We start from the raw sequence: 19,979 nt of genomic DNA, 5'->3' as shown, positions 1-19,979 counted from the left end.
ATTCCATATAGTTAAATTATCTTCATAATTACCAAGCCCTAAAAATACTCCTTTTCCATTTTGCTGCCTTAGTTTTGTTTAGCTCTTCTCTTTTCCTTTAATAAGATATAAAAAATAAGTAGAAAATTGCCAAGTAACTAGCATGATTCTCATATTCTTAAAATTTTTCAAAAAAAATTTAATTAAAATAATACTCAGATTTTATTTCTTCTGGTTTCAAGGTAGTATACATAGTGAAGCAAAAAATATATATAGAACTCTGTATCTTTTGGGGTGTAACTCTGAAGTGAAGTTATCAATACATTAAAAAAAGTGATTATATGCCTAAATGATGTTGTTTAGCAACACATCTAAATTGAAATCATCAGGATAGATGTTTAAACACAATCAGTATCAAGTGATCCAGAGAGTTGATAATTTTCAGAAATTGGAACTCATTATAAAATGGAGTAGTTCATACTCTAGAAGAGAACTTCATTATCAGAGATGGAGTGAATGAGGTCTGGCAACATGGCCTCCCTAGTAGATCTCATGGTTAAGGGTTCTGAATCCAGATACTCTTCTGTCCTGGTACAATATAGAATCTTTGCAACTGAATTATATCTGGCATAGAATTTTCCTAATGTGAGGATTTCTGTAGCCAGAAGTAACCTCTCATTACCTAAACACGCATACACAAACATATCAGAATCTCTGAATCATATTTTCAAGTGTTAATAACATAAAAACATTTCAGAGGATACAGGATATCTATTTCCTATCTGATATTTATCACCATTTGAATATACATTAACATAAAATATCTGGGGTTTTTTGGTGTTTAGGTATGCAAATCTCTTATTGTGTGACTTATTATATAGATTTATGGATTACTAAATTTCCACCTTATGAAGCCAAAATTTTGAATACCACTTTTATCAGTTTCTTTGTTCACCTGAGTAATTTGCTTTTACCCAAAACATGCATTCTTAAATTTGCCATTTGGGTACCTTGTTGATTATTGAAGATCTGCTTCTTGTTGGATTCTATCTTCTGGTAAACAAAACAAGGTTGGTGTAAATAAGTATACATGCTACTCAGGATTTGGCCTCATGCTTAGATTTAGGTTTGACTGAAGTCTCCATTACTTTTAATTTGGATCCAGATGCAAAATTTCCACATCTTGCTATTGAACAAAATTAATTGCACCAGATAAAAGTCTGTGTGTATCATTGTATTGTCAAACACCAAACAGGATTTGGGCTTTTCTATTTTATTAAATATATCCTTTGGGGACATTTGAGTTCATTTGGATATATTTTTGTGTGAAAAAATGTGTGGATGAAAAAATCTAATATGAATGCAGATACCGACAAAATGAATTGGATAAATTAAGTCCTGCAAATAATGTAGATACAGCCCAAATAAACAAAAATATAAGTAAGTTTCTTGGCTGAAGTCAAGGGATTAGAAAAACTAACTCTCCAAAACATAAAGTGGGAAAACAAGAATTACTTCTCTTTAAAGTTTAATATATGTTCTATTTGGAGATTTTGTTTAAAAAGGTCTAAAAATGTTTTGGTGAACCTAGTTTGATTCTTGTTTTATGGATATTTGGTTTGTAAACTAGGGCAGATTTCTCCTCCTCCTTTGGTGTTCAAATACTGACTTGATAGGGACTGCACATTTTGTATATATTTTTTTAGAATGGTTTACATTAAAACTTTGAGGCATGGAAAAATATGAAAATAAAACAATATAACAACTCTCCTTGTTTGTTATAATTCAGTACAACTCTCTCTATGGCTGTCTACATTTTATAATAATAATAATTTGTTCTTTAAGCAGTTGAGTAAGGTAGTTATTATGACATGAGGTACCTTTTTCTCCAAATATCACTTTTAAATGTCTTTCATTTCAGTGATTTTCTTAAACAGTTGTAAAAGGCAGTTTTCTAATTGTAAAAGAATAATGTTATTATGGCAAATTGCAATTAGAGGGTAACGTAGAAGGCTTTATCCTTATCTCGGTTCAGTCAATATTAACATCTTGTTCCCTTCTTTCCTGTATTTAATTTTATTTTAATGTCCTCCAGAGATCAAAAATAGCAGTGTATGAAAAGATGTGGACCTACATGCGATCAGCAGAGCCTTCAGTGTTCACTAGGACTACAGCTGAGGGAGTAGCTCGTGTCCGAAAATCCAAGGGCAAATTTGCCTTTCTCCTGGAGTCCACTATGAATGAATACATTGAGCAGCGAAAGCCATGTGACACAATGAAAGTGGGAGGAAATCTGGATTCGAAAGGCTATGGAGTAGCAACACCCAAGGGTTCTTCATTAAGGTGGGTGGAATAGTATAACAATATAACATGTGTTGTTATAGTATTCCACCTTCCCTGATGTCCCTGAGAGAATTATTTTGTTTTGTGTGTGAACATGGTATGTTTGTTTGTTTTTCTGTTTCTCCATTTCATATTTTTTGGTCAACAATCAGGTTTTTTTTAAAATTTTAGAATAATTAATCTTAATTGACATATATCTTTTAAGGCCATATAAAAACCAAACTGGTTGAACACTAGCTGCTTCCAGTGGGCCTAAAACATGGGTAGCATATGCTTCTATATCTCATCAACTTTTTTTGGTCACTGAAATCTACATTCTCATTGTGTCAGTAATAATTCTACATTTTTTCATTATTTTTAAAATTATGCCTGCCTGCTAGTTTCTGAGAAGAAATCAATATCTTCTAGAAAAACACTTTTTTTCATTTCAATGTTTCATTTATTATGACATCATTATATTTTAGAAAATCCTGAGTTGTATCAATGCTAACTTTGTAAATCACATTTATTTATAAATGCAATTATGATCAGAGGGAAAACTGGGCTCTGATTTTATTGTGCTTACTCAAGTCACACTCTCTACTGTTGCAAAGGGAGTATGGGGTAAGTAAGATCTGTAAAATTAGACCCAGTAACGATTCAAAATTGTTCACACGTAGACCCCTAAAATGTGACTTATGACCAAAGTATCACACATGTGGTTGATAGTCCACATGTGTTAAAAGTGGGACTTTGTTTCTTAAGGAAATGTTGGTAAAATCTGCCCTTTTCACCCTTTTGGTCCTGGACATAGAAAATTCACATGTTTATGTCCAGGCGGCAGAGTTTCCTATTTTCCTTAAGTAACAAAGGCTGCTGTTGAATTGCTGGGGTTAGAGCAAAGCTGGGGTCAAAAGTGACGACTGGTAAATTACTCTGGTCTCAGTGCTGCTTAGGAGAGATTCATACAAAGCACAGATTCAAGAAGAAATCAGAATCTTTGCCAAAGGAATTAACCAAGAACCTGGTCTTGAAAAATGATGTTTCTGGTAAGCCTTTGAAAAATGAAGGTAATGAGACCTGTACCGTTGCCTAGTAGGAGTGAAAACAATACAAAATTATATGATTGGTTTCAAAAAGGGAACTGCAATGTACTTTGGGTATATGTGCTGGGTGGGGGAGAAGTTGAGACAGATATAAGAAACAAATACTAGTACTGAAAAGTTTGTGTTAAAACAGTATTTTGTGTTTGCAAACAACACTGTAATAATTTGAGCGGGGTTCCATGGTATGTTCAAAAGGGACAATTTTTAAAGGAGATAGAACAAAATTAGCCAGCAAAGACATATTTGGGTGTAGACTTTGGCAATACTGAAGTCAGGTTTATTTGAACACACTTCGCATATGAAACTAGAGAAATGTGCACGGAGAAAGCCAAACAAATAAATTATCTATGATAAAATTCTACCCAAAAAGATTTCAGCCATTCAGAAACTAAAAGTGACATTAGAATATTTGGTCTTTAAGGGAATATTCTGTTTGATGCAACATGAGAAATATGTAATTTCAATGAGGCCATGTGGCAAATAAATCTCTATCGAAATAGTAGTAAATAGAAAGGGAGACAGCAACAGAGGGTGATATGTAGATTACTGTTCACACTATTGATTACATTCACTGGATGTAGCATTTGCTCTTAATTAATTCTCTGTGGATGTAGCTGCCTTGTTCTCTGTCTTGTGTCTACTGATAAAGTCAAGTTCCAGGGACTGAATTTGGCCCTCAGATAAGGGTGCGCCTGACTCCCATTGATAGCAAGAGTGTTCCCTCTTAAATGTACCACTTTGTCAAATCCACACTACAGGGATTGTTTAGGGAGAAGCTGAAGGGCTTCATCTGTCTAGAACTGTATAATAATCAGCTATTGGCCTCCCCCTCTTTTCCTGTCTTTCCCTGGATCTTGTTAATGAGGCAATTGTTAAACTCAGCTTCCTGGGTTAAGAGTTTGTTTATGTGCTTTGCTTTATACATGCCACAATTTCCTGAGCAAGCTGGCCCCTGCATGCCAAAACCACAGTCATTTTGTCCTGTCTTTGAGAATACTGGAAGTGCACTGAAGGCTAACCACCATTCACCTTACCCACACCTCCTTACTCCCCCACACCCAGCCCAACTAAGCAGGAGGCTCATTAAGCTTAAATTCTCATTCTTATTCAACTAGTAACCTTCTGCTTCAAAAGAGGCAAACTAATATAGAAATGGACCAATAGGCACCTTCTGTATAAATGACGAAATTCAAAATAATTACAGTCATCAGAGAAAGATTCAGAGGGCATACCTTCATCAAGAGTATCTTTGAAAACTTTCTGCCTCATTTGTTCAGTTGAGACTAAGTCTGTTTTCCCACAAGATCTATTTTTTTAACCAAGTTTTTAGGTTAATAGTTCTGGACACATTGAGACTGGTCTGTTTCATTGTCATTAATTATGGCTTTCTTCCAAACGCTGCTGTTTTGATTCATTGGGTAATATGAGACTTTATGAAAAGGAAAACAATCTTCCTTCTATATAAGTATAACCAGAGAATGCAGACAAATGACTAGCAATCTTCTGTTGATCTAGGGAGTTTTTTTATTTCCAGATCTTGCTGTTTGGTCAAAATGCTTCATAATAAACGTCACAGAAAAGAGTAAGAGTAGGATATATAATCAGGATGGAAAATCAAGACTTGGGTCTTTAATGTAGGCTTTAAAACACAGGCAATCAGGATCATCACAGAGCATATATCTGTGACTAGGGTAACAAATATTAAACCAGTTATGACTGGCACCCATCTTTATGGCAGAGAATGATATGCAAAGCTCCCTATTGTTCAGAGAGACTTCATTTCAGGCTAGCGTTTGCTGGGCATACACATACGTAGCATTTCACAATGTTAAAACCATCAAGCTATCACTAACGACTCTCAGTAACAGAAGGCCAATAAGTATGCTCAGAAATTATCAGTATATTATGATTTGACATAGATTCTCCAATTTGTAGGTGATAGAATGATGCCAGGTATATTGATGTTGTTAAACTTAGAATCTATAAATTTTAAAATTAAAAAGGAAAGCAACTATAGGTAAGTGTACCTACAAGCTATAAATATCAGTGAGTGAAAAAACTTAAATCTTACTGGCATTACTATTTGTTTTTCTAAGTTACCTTCCAAAGAAAACTTTCAGGTCTTATTGTGAGATAAAAGGGTAAAATCTCTTATGTTTCACTATCTCCCTACTTTGATATTTCTCCTGAATCTTCTTTCCACATGCACAATGCCATTTATTCTACATGAACTTCCTTCTCATCCCTTCTCCAGTACCCTTGGCAATCCAAAACTCTTGTAAAAGCCTTCACTGGTTGAGAAATTTTTAAAGGTTGTTTTAAAATAGACACTCTAGATGGCATAGCAATGTGATGTAAAGTTTAGATGAAAGAGGAAGTGTATTTTGACTATACTATCAATACTATCAACTTTACTATGCAACTTTAGTATAGATACGTACTATACTATAGTATTTATTATCTAGGAAAGTTGTATACTTTACTATCAAAATAGTAGTTTCTTTAGTGTCTTATCTATATTACACTAGTTTCTAGACTCTCAACTTTACCATGCAATAAGTAAACTGATAAAGATTGTTTAGAGTAAATCGTAATTTATTTAATACAGATTTACTGACTATTAAATAGTTGTTAAATGAGAAATACCCCTTTTAAAAATATTCATGGTATCTATTATCTTCAAGTACTTCCAGGAAACAAAGAAGTGGATCATATCTTCAGAATTTTCCTGGCCTTTGTAAAGATTTTTACGCTTGACCCTAATGTTTGAAGCCACATTAAAAAAACTAGTCTCCTGGGGATTCCCTGGCAGTCCAGTGTTTAGGGCTCAGCGCTTTCTCTGCTATGGTCCCGGGTTTGATCCCTGTCGGGGAACTAAGTTCCCACAAGCCATGTGGCGCAGCCAAAAATTTAAAAATAAAACTAAAAAAGAAAAAAGCTAGTCTCCTATACTTTTATTATTCAATAGGGATAATTCCCATTCAAATTTTGCCTTCTCTAAAGATATTTGTGGAACTGTGCCTAATATAAGACAAATGATCTGTCGTTTAAAAAAAAAAAAAAAAGGTCTTTCAAGAGAAAGCAGTCCCAAAAGAACTTGATCAGTGGTTGAAATCTGGGGAAAAATGAGGCCCATTTGGACTTGCTGATGCCCAGTTACAGGAACCTGTGGCAACAGGAGCTGCTCCTTTGAAACCAGGCACATCATGCTTAGTTTACAACAGGCAACTCAGAGCCCCCACAGCAATATCATGGCAGGGGAGAGGAAGTACTAAGAATGGGAATTAGAATAGCACATCTTCATTGGACTTTTTATTTCAGTATTTAACACAATCACTGGCCTCATAAGACACTTGTCTCAAGTCTAAATCTGTATCAGGGTAAGTAGAGTTCTCTGTAGGCCAAATTATGTTTCTTCAACTTGGGAGTATTTTTTTAGGGCAGATGTATTAAATTTAATATTCAAATTCATGTGTGAAAAATATATTATCTTGAAGGAACCACTTTCCTACATAAAATTTCTGAGATATATTTAGTCATAAGTTCAGGTGTACTTGGAAAGTTTAGAAAGAAGGAGTTTGCTGGATGTTGTATGTGACACTAAAGTTGTAGTCTGTTTTTGGTATTAGTAACAAGTCAATTGTTAGCACTTAATGTAGACACTAGTAAAACTTAAAAGTACAGGAATTTAAAGTGAGTACTTAATATTACTTAGCAGCACTTGGCCTCAAGTAAATATAATTTTAACTTATTTTCTGGAAACGAGTTGCAGCAGATTAGTACACAAGTATGGGTTTATTTTTAACTGTTATGGAAAGGGAGAGATATGTTTTCATTTATGAATATCCCTCATTTTATTAGGTGCCATATTAAAAGATGCTACAGATAACTTAGTTTTTGAACTTAGTTTTTGTGATCCCATTATGTTTTGGAACATAGTCTGTTGGTCTAGGGATTAGAAAACACACTCATACAAAAATCATTTGCACCTCTCAGCATAAACACACACAAACACATGCAAATCCCCCTGGTTGTGATATGCTTAAATACTTACTCAGTTTGTTATTAGAGATGTGGGTACCAAGTATTTTACATTCACAAACTGAGATGTCACATGGTAAAGGTATCAATGCTAAATGTGTCCCAAGGGAAAATAATCCCCTTTAGAATTCATGCATCCCATCTTTCTCTTGCTAGATATTGAGTACAGTAGGAAACATAAAACTTTCTATTGCCATTTGAAATTTTAGATTTTTCATTTCGCTCTTTCCTGCAGTTAAAAGATGATTAAATTTACAGCTCCCCATGAAAAGGAAAAAAATCCTGTATTTTTCTGCATTTCTTTAAGATCACCAAGTATTATACATTTTCCATTCTCCCCGCTTGTAAAAAGAAAAAAATGCCAATATGATTTGCCTTCATTCATTTGCCAATTTATTCAACAGATGGTTGCTGGGTTCCACCTGAGAATTTACCAGAGAGTTTTCAAGTTGTTCATTCTGGGGATGTTTTGTGGCTGCCGTAGGTAACACCACCTGAAAGTTTAAATTCAGTGTTTACCTGTATACGCCTCCTCCATTACACTTAGAAGCTATGTTTTAGTAACTTGCCTGAGAAACGTGGAGAATTTGTGGCTGTTTTAGTTTATACCACTTCAAAGAGGATTAAATTTAATAAGATAAAACTGCTACAAAAGAAGTTTAACAGTTTAAGCCTTCACAACCTGATTTGACAAGAGATCTAAGTTTAGATCTCAATTTTGACAGTTCTGTGAAAAGCCAGAATTCCAAGCTGTTGTTCTTTAGTCCCACACAATTGTCTTATAAACAAATACTTTAAGTGTAAAGAATCCCCCAAAAGAATATCTATATCCTATAAAATTCAAGTTAATTCAATTGCAACACACAACTAATGTGAGTGTAGAACCTATAGCCAACCAAGTCAAGCAGCCTTGACCTACCCATGCCACATGTATTTAGGAAACATATAGTTATATCTAAGGATAAAGTTCATAATCTGATATGTAATAAACGTGCTGTAGATGAACTTATCCCTATATTAGTAGTGTATTTAAGTGTTTCCTCTTGATATATGTCTAATAGTTTGACAGGTTCCATATTATGTCACTCATCTTTACACATCATCTCACTACAAGGATTGGTTTCCAGAAGCAATTGCAGTGCTAGCGCTCAGGTTATAAAGGGGACACAAAGGAACAACAAAGCAAGTGAAAAGGGGTCTGTTTGGCCAAGACAATATCAGCCAAGATGGGGCTGGTTTATTATTCATATTTAAGAGAAGGAATATAGAATAGTTTGGCAGTCATTTGGAATGAACTGGGAAATAGTAAAGACCCTAGTTTAGAATTATATTCTGCTTTAATTTAAGTAGGGATAAGAAACTGTAGCTCATTTATTTAAATATTTATTTCTCCCCCCAAATCAGTCCTATAATTCTTGTTTTCAGAATGAAGTAACATACATTTGAAATAGCTTTGCCACAAACATAGTCATACATACCTGGCAACACCTGAATAGAAAAGTCACCAATCGAGTTTTTAAATTACCTAGCCTGGCGACAAGGCTTCTCAGAAATGGGCATTATATTGATTATGAGAACGTTTTAAAAATAATAATCATAAAAACAGAAGTTAGAAATACTGTGAATACATTGTTTATCCTCCTTAATACCAGGAATAGCTTTTTCATGATTAAAAGTAGTTTATTTTAAATGGACAGATTCCAAACTTTCTGAAAACCTAAAATTCATCATTAGGACTCATTCACAGAATGAAATACACTTTCAGAAACTTTGTAAAGCCATTTCAATATGTTTCTTTACTGTCACACAACTCAACAATGAAAGAATCATTAAAGGCATAAAAATTTTCTTAGCATTAATTCTGCCTTTCAAAGTATACAATACCAAAATGTGGAAGAAATCTATCACTGTAAATACTATTGACCAAACAAAGTCACGACATCATATTGAAATAATCTAGATTTTATTTATCTTAATTTTTTTCTAGGGTACTCAATGAAGAAATTAATACACAAATATTTTTTACAGAAATGTTAAAAATTCAATCTGTTTTCTCTAAGTGTTAACTATTTGGGAGTTTGCCAAAATAAAAATCAAATTGGAGTCAATCAAACAAATGTGACACAAGCAACTCACTTTCAAAGACAACATAAGAGTATATGGACCCTCTCCATTGTTGCTTCACTACACAAAAGATTATATAAAAACTGTCAAGAACTACCTGCAAGGCCTCTGCTATTATAGAAGCCTAGTTGTTTCATATTTGGAGCTGACAGATTTGCAACTTCTGAACATCCTTTTTTGATATAGTAACAGGCCAGAATCCTGTTAGTAACTAAGAGAAGACATCATCAGACACCCGGTCCCTAGTTTCCCCTCTTTTTAGGAATTTGCAACTAGGATCACAAAAAAAGTATTATCAATAAGTACAGCTGCTCTAAGTTGCTAACAACTTTAGCATGAAAAGTAAATTTAAAAGATAAAAAGAATGTGAAATAAAAAACTTAAAATTAAACCAAGTATCCAGAACCCTAAGTCAATGCCCTAACTTTTGACTTATATTTGAGGCTAGGCTAATCAGAGGTAAATAGAAGTAAATGGGATCCAAGAAAAACTGACCTGATTGTCTTCCAGAGTAAAAATGAAGGTCATAGACTAAAAAAAAGAATTATTTACTATGAAATGATATAGCAATGATAATATCATATAATGCAAAGAATCAGTTAATCTATTATTTAATTAATGTGCTTTTTAATTTGTTCACTTTTAAGACATAATGTTTAAATTTAGCTTAACATAGAGCTCTAAAAATTGCTGAGCAATGTATTTCTAAAGTGAAACAATAATAGTAGCAGTACAGCATTATAGCTTTCAAACCACTTCCACATATATATATTTTTTACTTGCTCCTTTAAACCCTTTTATGATGTCATTTTGTTACAGAGGAAGACATTATAAATTAGAGACGTTAAGTGACTTGCCCACAGTCTCACACAGCTGAGATTGGAACGGAGATCTTCTGACTCTCTCCAGTGCTCTTATAGGAAAAGAACAAAAAAAGAAAAAAAAACTTATTAATATAAATATAGTTTACTTTGAAAACTTACTGAACAGGTTCTATGATTATTCCATGCTGCAGTTTCAGCAACATTGATAATTTCAAGGTATATTGCAAATAGCCATATAAGAGCTCAAGAAACTATAAAGTTTAATTAATATTAAAAACTAAATAAACTCTTGATAAGTTAAGGAAATTACACAGAGGTAGATTTCGGGTCAACACAAAGAAAGATTTTACAACGATTAAAACTGGTCCAAAAAATGGGGGGAAATTGGCTATGATTCTCGACATCAGAGTTGTTCAAACAGAAATAGAAGGGATTCTCACATCTCTTAGAGAGTACTGTGACAGTGACATCAAAATTCCCTTCTCACTTTGAGAGTCTGAGATTCTGAGTCATGCCCTGCACTGTCTTTAGCAAAACAACCAAAGAATTCTCTTACACCTCTTTGAAGTTGTGGATACCTAATAACACTGGGGGAAAATTCACCCCCAGAACATCAATAGAAACTCATCAGGTTTTGGAATTAAGTAAGTCACTAATTAACTAAATAGCTGCTTTTATCATAGTCTGTCTACATTGTGAAATGGAAAAGTATTTAAGGAAAGAACTTCTCTGAGAGAACCACAGAGCTAGAGATAGACACAGTTCCTTTATATTTATATAGAGAGAGATTTAAAATTATATACTGACATCAAATTTTTGGCAACGTACAAATCTGACAAAATTCTTTGGATTATATTAAAGTGGGAATAAAACAGCTAAAGTGATACACATACATGTAGAAGGACTTACTTCTTTTTTTTAAGAATAAAACATATATATCCATATCTAGATATGATAAAAATTGATCTATGAAATGTGGTATCCCGTGGTGGTTCAATACGTAATACTTGAGAGGGTTGATTTTTAAGAGCACCATAATAGCTCCAACAACTTTAGTACTACTTAATTTCTTTTTTATTTTTCCCTTCATTATAAATAGCAATCAGTTTATGCCCTGAAGCATGAAGACTGTATAGCCACTGTAATTGCAACCAAGCCTGGCAGTGTACCTACAGTTGTTCTTATTCATAGATTCTCAGATCATTTCAGAATATAAAGATAATTCCATCAAAAACTCTATCGGATAAGTGGGTTCCACGGATGAAGTAGGTGTTTCATAAAATATAATTTACTCTTTTTTTCTATTTATAGCACAGCTTTATGATTTTTGAATATATCTGTTTCAGAAAAAAAGGAAAGTCTCTATTTCTGTATATATTCTTTAGAATTTATAGAGTATAGTGGATAAAGCCTGGTTTGTCAAAATAGCCATTCTTAGAATATTCATTAAATATATGAAGTTAAAGTTTCCAAGGAAGAACATGAGAAAAAACATGTATATTTGTAGTTGGAGGAGTTTTATTGTGCCATATTTATATCATGTAACGTTAAAGTGATTAAAGTTCATAGGATGAATCCAACATTAAATAAATGGTAACAGTAATAGATGTGTAATATAGAATCTGCCATACAGTGTTTTTTCCCTGCACATTTTCATAATAGCCATTTGAGTAATGACTACAGCATCCTTCATTTTGACATCTCTGGGATATACTGTGACAACCTGACGTTCCAAAAGTACATCCATTTTCTCACTTGATGTCATTTTACTTGATAAAGAATTTTAATAAGTTACCCAAAGTTAAATAACAATAGCACATGATCTTGTATGGGTTCAGGCTCATTCTTGGTCTCCACTTTCCTCCATGTCTCACAGAATTCAATCAATTGTCTGGTATTTGATTTTTTTTTTTTTTTATGGGAGCTGGTCACTATCTCTGAAATTACGCCAAGGGGTATATAGGAATTGATGCTAAGGTCAGTTAACTAGACATTGGTCTCTAAAGAGATAAAGTCATTCAAGTAAGAAAAGACCATATCATGTATAACAGACTTACTTTGCTGTACTGCAGAAACTAATACAACATTGTAAATCAACTATATTCCATATCAGAGACCATATAAATAAAAAGGAAATAAAATTTAATAACTACTGTACTACATACCAAACACATGTATATGAATATATTTTCCCCCACAACCCCTTGACATTGGTTCTACTATCTTCATGTGGACAGATGTTGCTGAAATTCAAGTCAAAGAGCTGAGAAATGACAGAACTGGAATAGGAGCCCATTATTATATAATTCCAAAATCCATGCTTGTTTCACTATGCCGCCTTGTTTCTCTCCAAAGACACTGAGAGTACTAGTTAGAGACACATTGAGAAAAAAAAAAAAAAATCCCCTCTTTATCTAACCTATGATTCCCTGTTTTGAGAAAACTAAAGCACATAGTTTCTGATCATACCCATGTCCCAGACTTTTTCCGAATGTTCCCATCTAATGAGCTATTAGGGGTTTTTTTCACTTTCACAATAATTCTTGTTCATACTAGATTTAGTACTGCTTCAAACATGGTGTTGCTTGTAGCACTATCATTTTACCCTCAAAAGACATGAAGAACATCAGGGAAATGCATTGAAACATCACAGCATGCCCCTCTCTACTTGGGGAACTTTAGGTACTCCCCATGGTACACCCTTCATGATTCACTCCAGCTGATGAAAATTACCCAATCAATGCCCTTCCATAAATTACTCTGCTCTAAGTCAGTCTTCAGCTTATTGAAGCTCTAATAAAATAGACTGACTAAAGAGCAGACAGTTTTGTCTCCCTTACACAGCTAATGTTCATTCCCCTTTGGCTTAATCTTTAAATGTATTTTAAGTTCAATTCAATGAATGCCCCAGTATATCAGATAGTTGGTAGTGTCTTGTGAGACCTGAGGAAGGGATCAGCCAGAACTGAACTTGACTTTAATACAAGACCATGTTCTATTATTGTTTAACTTTGGGTATTTCTCCCCTAGGAGGAGGACAGAGGAGAACTAACCAGCTCCAGGACCAAGGTAAGAGGGGAGTTTTCTTTCAAAAGAATGGGTTCCATTTATTTGAAGGAAACCCCTCCCCCACCTATTTTTAATCCCTTTTTCTTTATACATTTATATTTTTTAACCCAACAGGATTAGGAAAGCAGCTTGCCACCTGTGCATAATAGTTATTTGAATATCCACTTACAAATGAAATAGGAAAAAAATAAAAACCTTCACACAAGTCTTATCAGTTATATGTTAAGGTTTTCCATCATCATTAAATATCAGTGCCAGTTTTCCATTAAGGATTAGATTCTTACATAGGCCTTAGGAAATTGTCATCAGTTGTTAATTTCACTACATGTAAAATATGGATAGTAACTGACAATCAAACTATAATGGATAATGAGGTTACAAAAATATTAAAAGTAAAATCCAAAGTGTTTCTATAGAAAATATATCATTAAGAAAAAAATTTATTAAAATAAGCAGCTGCTTATTTTATAGCTGCTTTATTAAAATAAGCAGCTATAAAAATAATTTAAATGATACATAATTTGAAATATTGTCAGTTAGACTTTTGGTGTGAAGTAGTATAGGATTAATGAAATTTTTAAGGTACCCTATGAAAACTGTGGTTAGAAAAATAAGATGAAAGGGAGGTAATATTGTCTTGAGCAGTACTTCTCCATGCTTATAGAAGCACTTCCCAGGCCTTTTACATTGTCTTTAATGGTTTCCAGTGTTACCACTCACGTTTTACGTTGTTGTCCATGAACATCATCAGTATTCCCTGCCTTTGGTACTCTATTTCAAATTGGTCCTTCCATAGGGGAGAAATCCAAAGTGGAAACAAGTGAGAGAATTTACAAAGCATCCAGAATTTGAGATATTTGAAGAAATCATATGGATTATGGAGGGATCAGCTTCCAGATTCTATCCAGCAATAGCTTTTTGTTATTGTCGCTCTCCAAGGAGGCTACATCTTAATGTGACTCAAACGCATTTTAGGAAAGCTTTAGGATCATGTAACTGAGACAGTTGGGGATCAAGAAGAAGGAAATTTTAGGAAGGAGAAGAAATGTGCCAAAAGAATGAGAATTCAGGCAATGAGTTGTCAGTAAATAATCATCATCTTACAGAAACACAGTTTTTGCTTTGTTACAAATGTGTTTAGAATCTTGGCGTTATCTTAAAATTGGATTTTTGTTAGAGATTGCTATCTTCTGAGTAAGAGCCATAGTAGTCATGTGATTAGGAACATACATGAGAGCACACATACGAACTAGAAATTTGATTTTAATGCCAATGTATACTATTTATGTAGATAATGATATTGCAATGGTCACCAAATCCAGAAACCTAATAGAAACTAACTTGGAGTTTCTCAATGACTGACTCCTTTAGTGAAAGGTATAGGTTATATTGGAGGCACATTATTCATTCCTAAGCAAAGAAAAAAAAGTCATAATATTTTTAGTGGGCTACTTATATGTTAAAATTGGACACCCACACAGATATTAGTTATGTCAGGCAGATCTGTTGTGTACTTTGAATTCTTATGAAATATATCATGGTAATCTAATTCCGAGAAAGAATTGTTTGGTGGTTCTGCAGTGACTTCTAGTTCTTTTGGATAACCTGAAATTGAGATAAAACATCATTTTTTCTTGTTTAGTCGCTCAGTAAAGTGAAAAGTATTGATCTCATATTAACTGCATTCCATTTATTAAATATATTAAAAATAATTAATGAAAGTGCCCAAACTGGTAGTTTAAAAAGTATCCAACCTGATGAGGAGCTAATAGCTAAAAGACTGTGTGATATGTTCTAGTATTAACCCCAATAGGAACAACTGTAGGCGAGACTTAATAATTTAAACTTTTTGTCGTTTCTTCCTATTTAAATTTTAATAAAAATAAATGAGAGAATATGTTTCTGTTTGAAATATGATTATGAGCCCCGTTGCTGTCAAAGATAAGAGCTTTATGTTTCACTTAGAATGGCATAAACTTAAAATATTTATAGACAAATATTTAGAATTCTTAGTCTTCAGCTATTTTCAGAGAATAACAGAAAAGTCACATGCTCTCCTAGTTATGAGCCCCCCTTTGTACGGCAAGTTCAGATAGCTTCCTTTCAAGATCCCATTAGCTTATAATCTCTATTTCTCTAAGACCTATTTTTATCAATCAATTTCCTTTTTCTGTTTGTGCCATTCTCCCACCGAACCAAAATCCAACCCAAAAGTTAAGGTAGATGAAACAAGATCAATTAAAAGACATTTTAAGTTATGTATTTTGAGTTATATTTAAAGACTATTCTATTACTAATGAACCTGCAACCTTAAATGAAAGAGAAAAATTAAAATTTTAATATTTTCTCTCAAGAACTTGATAGGAAATTTAAAGTATTTGTATATAAAGGTTAAGTAGATGTATTTAGTGAATTAAATACATTATTTATATATACAATAAAATAAATCAAGTTAAAACAAATACAGTTGACATTTAAAATCTGTTTATGATAAATGAACTTTTTAATTTCTAAAATGTGCTGAATTATATTGTTCTAAGCAGTAAAAAAATTTCTCAAGGTAGTATGTTTTATTTGCTACACTAAAATAGATTAGAACTGATCTATAAAATTGCCAGTATCTGTGATTTTTGTCTTTGAGTTTAGTTGGAAGTATCAGATTTCCCTTGATATTCACAAACAAACTTGTATATGATTTTATCTTTTAGTATTCTTTGGCTACACAAACTGAGCTGGTGATCTCTTTAGCTATCTATAATATGGAATACCTTCTTAGATTATTTTGTTTATACAATGGACAAAATTGCTTGCCATTATTCATTAAGATGGCTAGTGTTAGTAATTTTTTATGTCCTCCTTGCCAATATTTAAAAGACAGTTTTGAAGCCTTTTGCTTTATTTTGTTTTATTTTGTTTTTTTGTGTGTTTTAAAACACTCTTCATACCAGGTCTTCCCAAAATTCATTAGGTTCCATGGTTGATTCTCTTTTGTTGTCTAACACACTATACTCTCATTTTAGTAGGTTGCTTGAAAAGTAGCACCTTAAGTTAACTCACTGAGATATCAATTCTGCATTTAGTTATTGAATGCCTACTATATTTCTTGCCCTGCATTAGGACTGAGAATGGTATAAAGTACCATAAGACACAGCTGCTGTCCTCCAAGAAGGAGAAAAAATGGTACAGCTAACATTGTAAAGGAATGTATGACTCAGAGCAAATGTGAGTGCTCCTGAAAATAAATAGATAATTTAAAGAAGCAGGAGATAATTACAATCTAGAATATTTGGGAAAGACCTGATAAAATAGGTTTGGATGTAATAGTTGATAAATATTAATTGAATGAATAAGTCAGTGAGTGATTACTGGAAAATGATAAGAATTTAGAAAAGCTAAGAGAAAAAAAAAAGGAATTCCTGGTAAACTTTCTATCGTGAGACTGGAATTGATTCTGCATAAAACATATTTGGGACTATAAGGAAACAAGACTGGCTGGAGGCAGAGAAGTTCTGTTTGGGAAACTAGGGGTGTTAAGAGGCTGGGCTACTGTGTTAGACAGACCCAGGTTTTATTTCCATCTTTGCCATTTACTAGCCATGTGGATTCAATGAGGATTCAGTGAGAATACAGAGAACTTGACACAGAGTCTAGCTCAACAAAATATAATGAAATTATATTTTAAAGATATATGTAAACTGAATTGTTGGGAAGCCTTGAATACCAGAAAAACTAGAATAGAATAGTATCTTGGAGGCAATCGGGAATCACTGAAGGTTTTTGACAAAGCACTACAAACAAGCAGAGAAACAAGGTTATTCTGACTCTGAGGATCTGAGAATGGATCGAGAGTCAGTGGATCTTGTCTCAGGTGATAAAGACTTTGATAAGGCGATGCCAGTGTAATAGAAATGAAAATATAAATTTAAGAGACACTTTTCAGAAAAACAGCTCGTAATGGATAATTGGCTATAGGAAAGGAGGGGAAATGAGAATTCAAAGATGAGGTTGAGCTTCTGTGACCTTCTAATTCACTATACTGAAGCTTTATTATGATACTGTTCTTGGAGATCCAAGATTAGGTATCATAAAAGATTATCACTTAAATCATTAAGAACCTTGTATGTATCAAAATAAACCTATCTTATTTTAACCATGAGAGAAAATAAATGTTACCATCTAATGAAATCAAGTCATCATTTAGGCTGTTAGTACTGTTTTTTAAAGGAAGTCATCTACTATACTTCCTTCTTGGATATTTGGGAAGGATCAATTCAGTTGACAAGATCACTTACCTTTGAAGATGTATCTCAGCTCAAGGAGTATTTAGCCAGAGAGAACAGGAGGTACCACCTTCCTAGTGCAGGGAATATGAGTCAAAGCTTAATCAAGGGGTAACCCCTACCAAACCTGAAAAACTTTTCAGGAAAAAGAAAAGTTTCCTTAGATAGCCATAGGAGGGATGAGCAAATAGTTTAACTACACAAGAAAGGAAGACAGGAACAAAGATACCATAGTACTGTAGAAAAGAGCACTGGACTAGAAGGCAGAAGACCTGTGTCCCAGCTGGGCTTTGTTGAGCAAGTCACCTAACTTTCATTAGACCTCAGTGACCACATCTGTAAAATGAGAACGTTGGAGACAGCCTCTAAACCACATTTTGACTCAAATATTGTAGGATTCTAGTTCTTTAAAGCAATCGATGGACATTTTTAAGACTCAGCAAAGGATGGAAAAAGGAAACATGGTCATGGTTCATGGAATGGTTTAGAATTCTGGAAATTGTATAAAGAGAATAAGGAGAATGGTCTAGGAGATGAAAGAATCTAAAGTCAGGGATGGGGCAGAGTGCACACAGCAAATGACAGTCCAGACAAAGCATCTTTGTGAAAGGCCTAGTATTTTTTAAATTTTATTTTAGAATGGTGATAATCACAACTTAAATAGTGAATGATATCTAGAGATAACTTGAAGCACTTCACAATCTTGGTAGTTGTGACTTCACCTTGAAATAAAGCCCTTTTGTACAATTTGATAACAGATAATGATAACAATGGGGTGGCTTAGGGCAGGGACTTTATCCCATATAATCTCAAATAGCACACCCAAAGGCCACCACAAATAAAATAAAATTTAAATTATTTAATATGATTAACTTATATTTTCTAAATACTATGTAAGGGTAAATAATATCTTTTAACAGTTTTTTTTTAATTTTTATTGATTTAACAGACAGTCCTTTAAAAAAACCCATATATCATGTGCTTGCAGAATGATCACAAATTGAGTTAATACCTTGGAAATTCTTTCTTGCCAAATCACAGTCTTAAAACCTCTTCTCTTGGGTTTCCCTGGTGGCGCAGTGGTTGAGAGTCCGCCTGCTGATGCAGGGGACGCGGGTTCGTGCCCCAGTCCGGGCAGATCCCACATGCCACGGAGCGGCTGGGCCTGCGAGCCATGGCTGCTGAGCCTGCGCATCCAGAGCCTGTGCTCCGCAACGGGAGAGGCCACAACAGTGAGAGGCCCACATACCGCAAAAAAAAAAAACAAAACTAAAAACCTCTTCTCTATTAAAATTCTGGAGCCACCATGGGTCATAGAAATATTTTTACTTCTCTTACCTTTAATAGGCATACATGAAAATCGTCATTAATTAATTTAAAAATAGATTTATTAGAATTGTCAGAGAGGGTTAGATACCCTTCCTCTACCCTGGCTGGTCTAAGAATTAAATTGATATGAGACAAATTAACAGGAGAAAAATCAAACAAAAGATTAATAACATGTATACATGGGAGAGACCCAGGAAAACTGACTAACTTGCCAAAATGGCCCAAACCCTCACCTTAAAAACAATCTTCAGCTAAAGACAAAAGAGGATGTTGGAGGTAGTCGTTTGGGACCTCAAAGGGGGAGGAAGACAATTCACATAGAGATGGAAAAGCAAATATTTGGCAAACAAATGCTTGGGTCATGTGGAGACAGTGGTACACTGAGTGGCCTCTGATCTCTAAGGATACCCCCACCACACCTGGCCCATATTCTTTGCAGATTTCTCTGGTGATAGCTCTATTCCTATAACAGTCCCTCTATCTAAATTCTTAAGGCAGTTAGCAAGAAGGTCAAAGTTTCTTCCTGAGTCTTTTGGGCCTTGATTGTTTTCAGCTTGAAATAATTCACATGCCAGATATATTTTGGGGTGGCAGATTTTGTTCCCCTACAGTCTCACCTTTGAAACTTCGAGAAGTTTCACAGTCCAGAAGTTGAATAGATATATTGCTTTATATCTTATCCAATCAGTCTCATAGTCCTGACGATAAGTCAGTTCATTTCAGGAGGCTGTGATGCAGGTAGGCTCTCAAAGTTAGGCCTATAGGGTGCAAGCAATCAGATATTTAATAAGAGGTATTTGTGGGGAGACAAAAGAAAAACAAAGGTTAATTATTGGAGCAAATTCTAAACCCAGTGTCTGAGTCCTGAGAGCTGCCAATCAAGATTTCTAGATATCAGGGTCAAA

At 34.0% G+C, this 19,979-nt stretch overlaps 1 protein-coding gene across 2 annotated transcripts in view; it reads left to right on the top strand.

Moving 5' to 3' along the window:
* GRIA4 (glutamate ionotropic receptor AMPA type subunit 4) overlaps positions 1 to 19,979 on the top strand; it is a 520,203-nt gene that overhangs the window by 474,113 nt on the left and 26,111 nt on the right. For both annotated transcript variants that reach the window (XM_065881559.1, XM_065881557.1), the window contains exon 13: positions 2,075 to 2,322. In XM_065881559.1, the coding sequence (XP_065737631.1) occupies positions 2,075 to 2,322 (248 nt within the window). The remainder of the gene's footprint in view (positions 1 to 2,074; positions 2,323 to 19,979) is intronic.

Source organism: Phocoena phocoena, chromosome 8, assembly GCF_963924675.1.
Source record: "Phocoena phocoena chromosome 8, mPhoPho1.1, whole genome shotgun sequence".
Classification (NCBI taxonomy): Eukaryota; Metazoa; Chordata; class Mammalia; order Artiodactyla; family Phocoenidae; genus Phocoena; species Phocoena phocoena.
The sequence above is the reverse complement of the archived record's forward strand: the minus strand, read 5'-3'. Positions and strand labels throughout refer to the sequence as shown.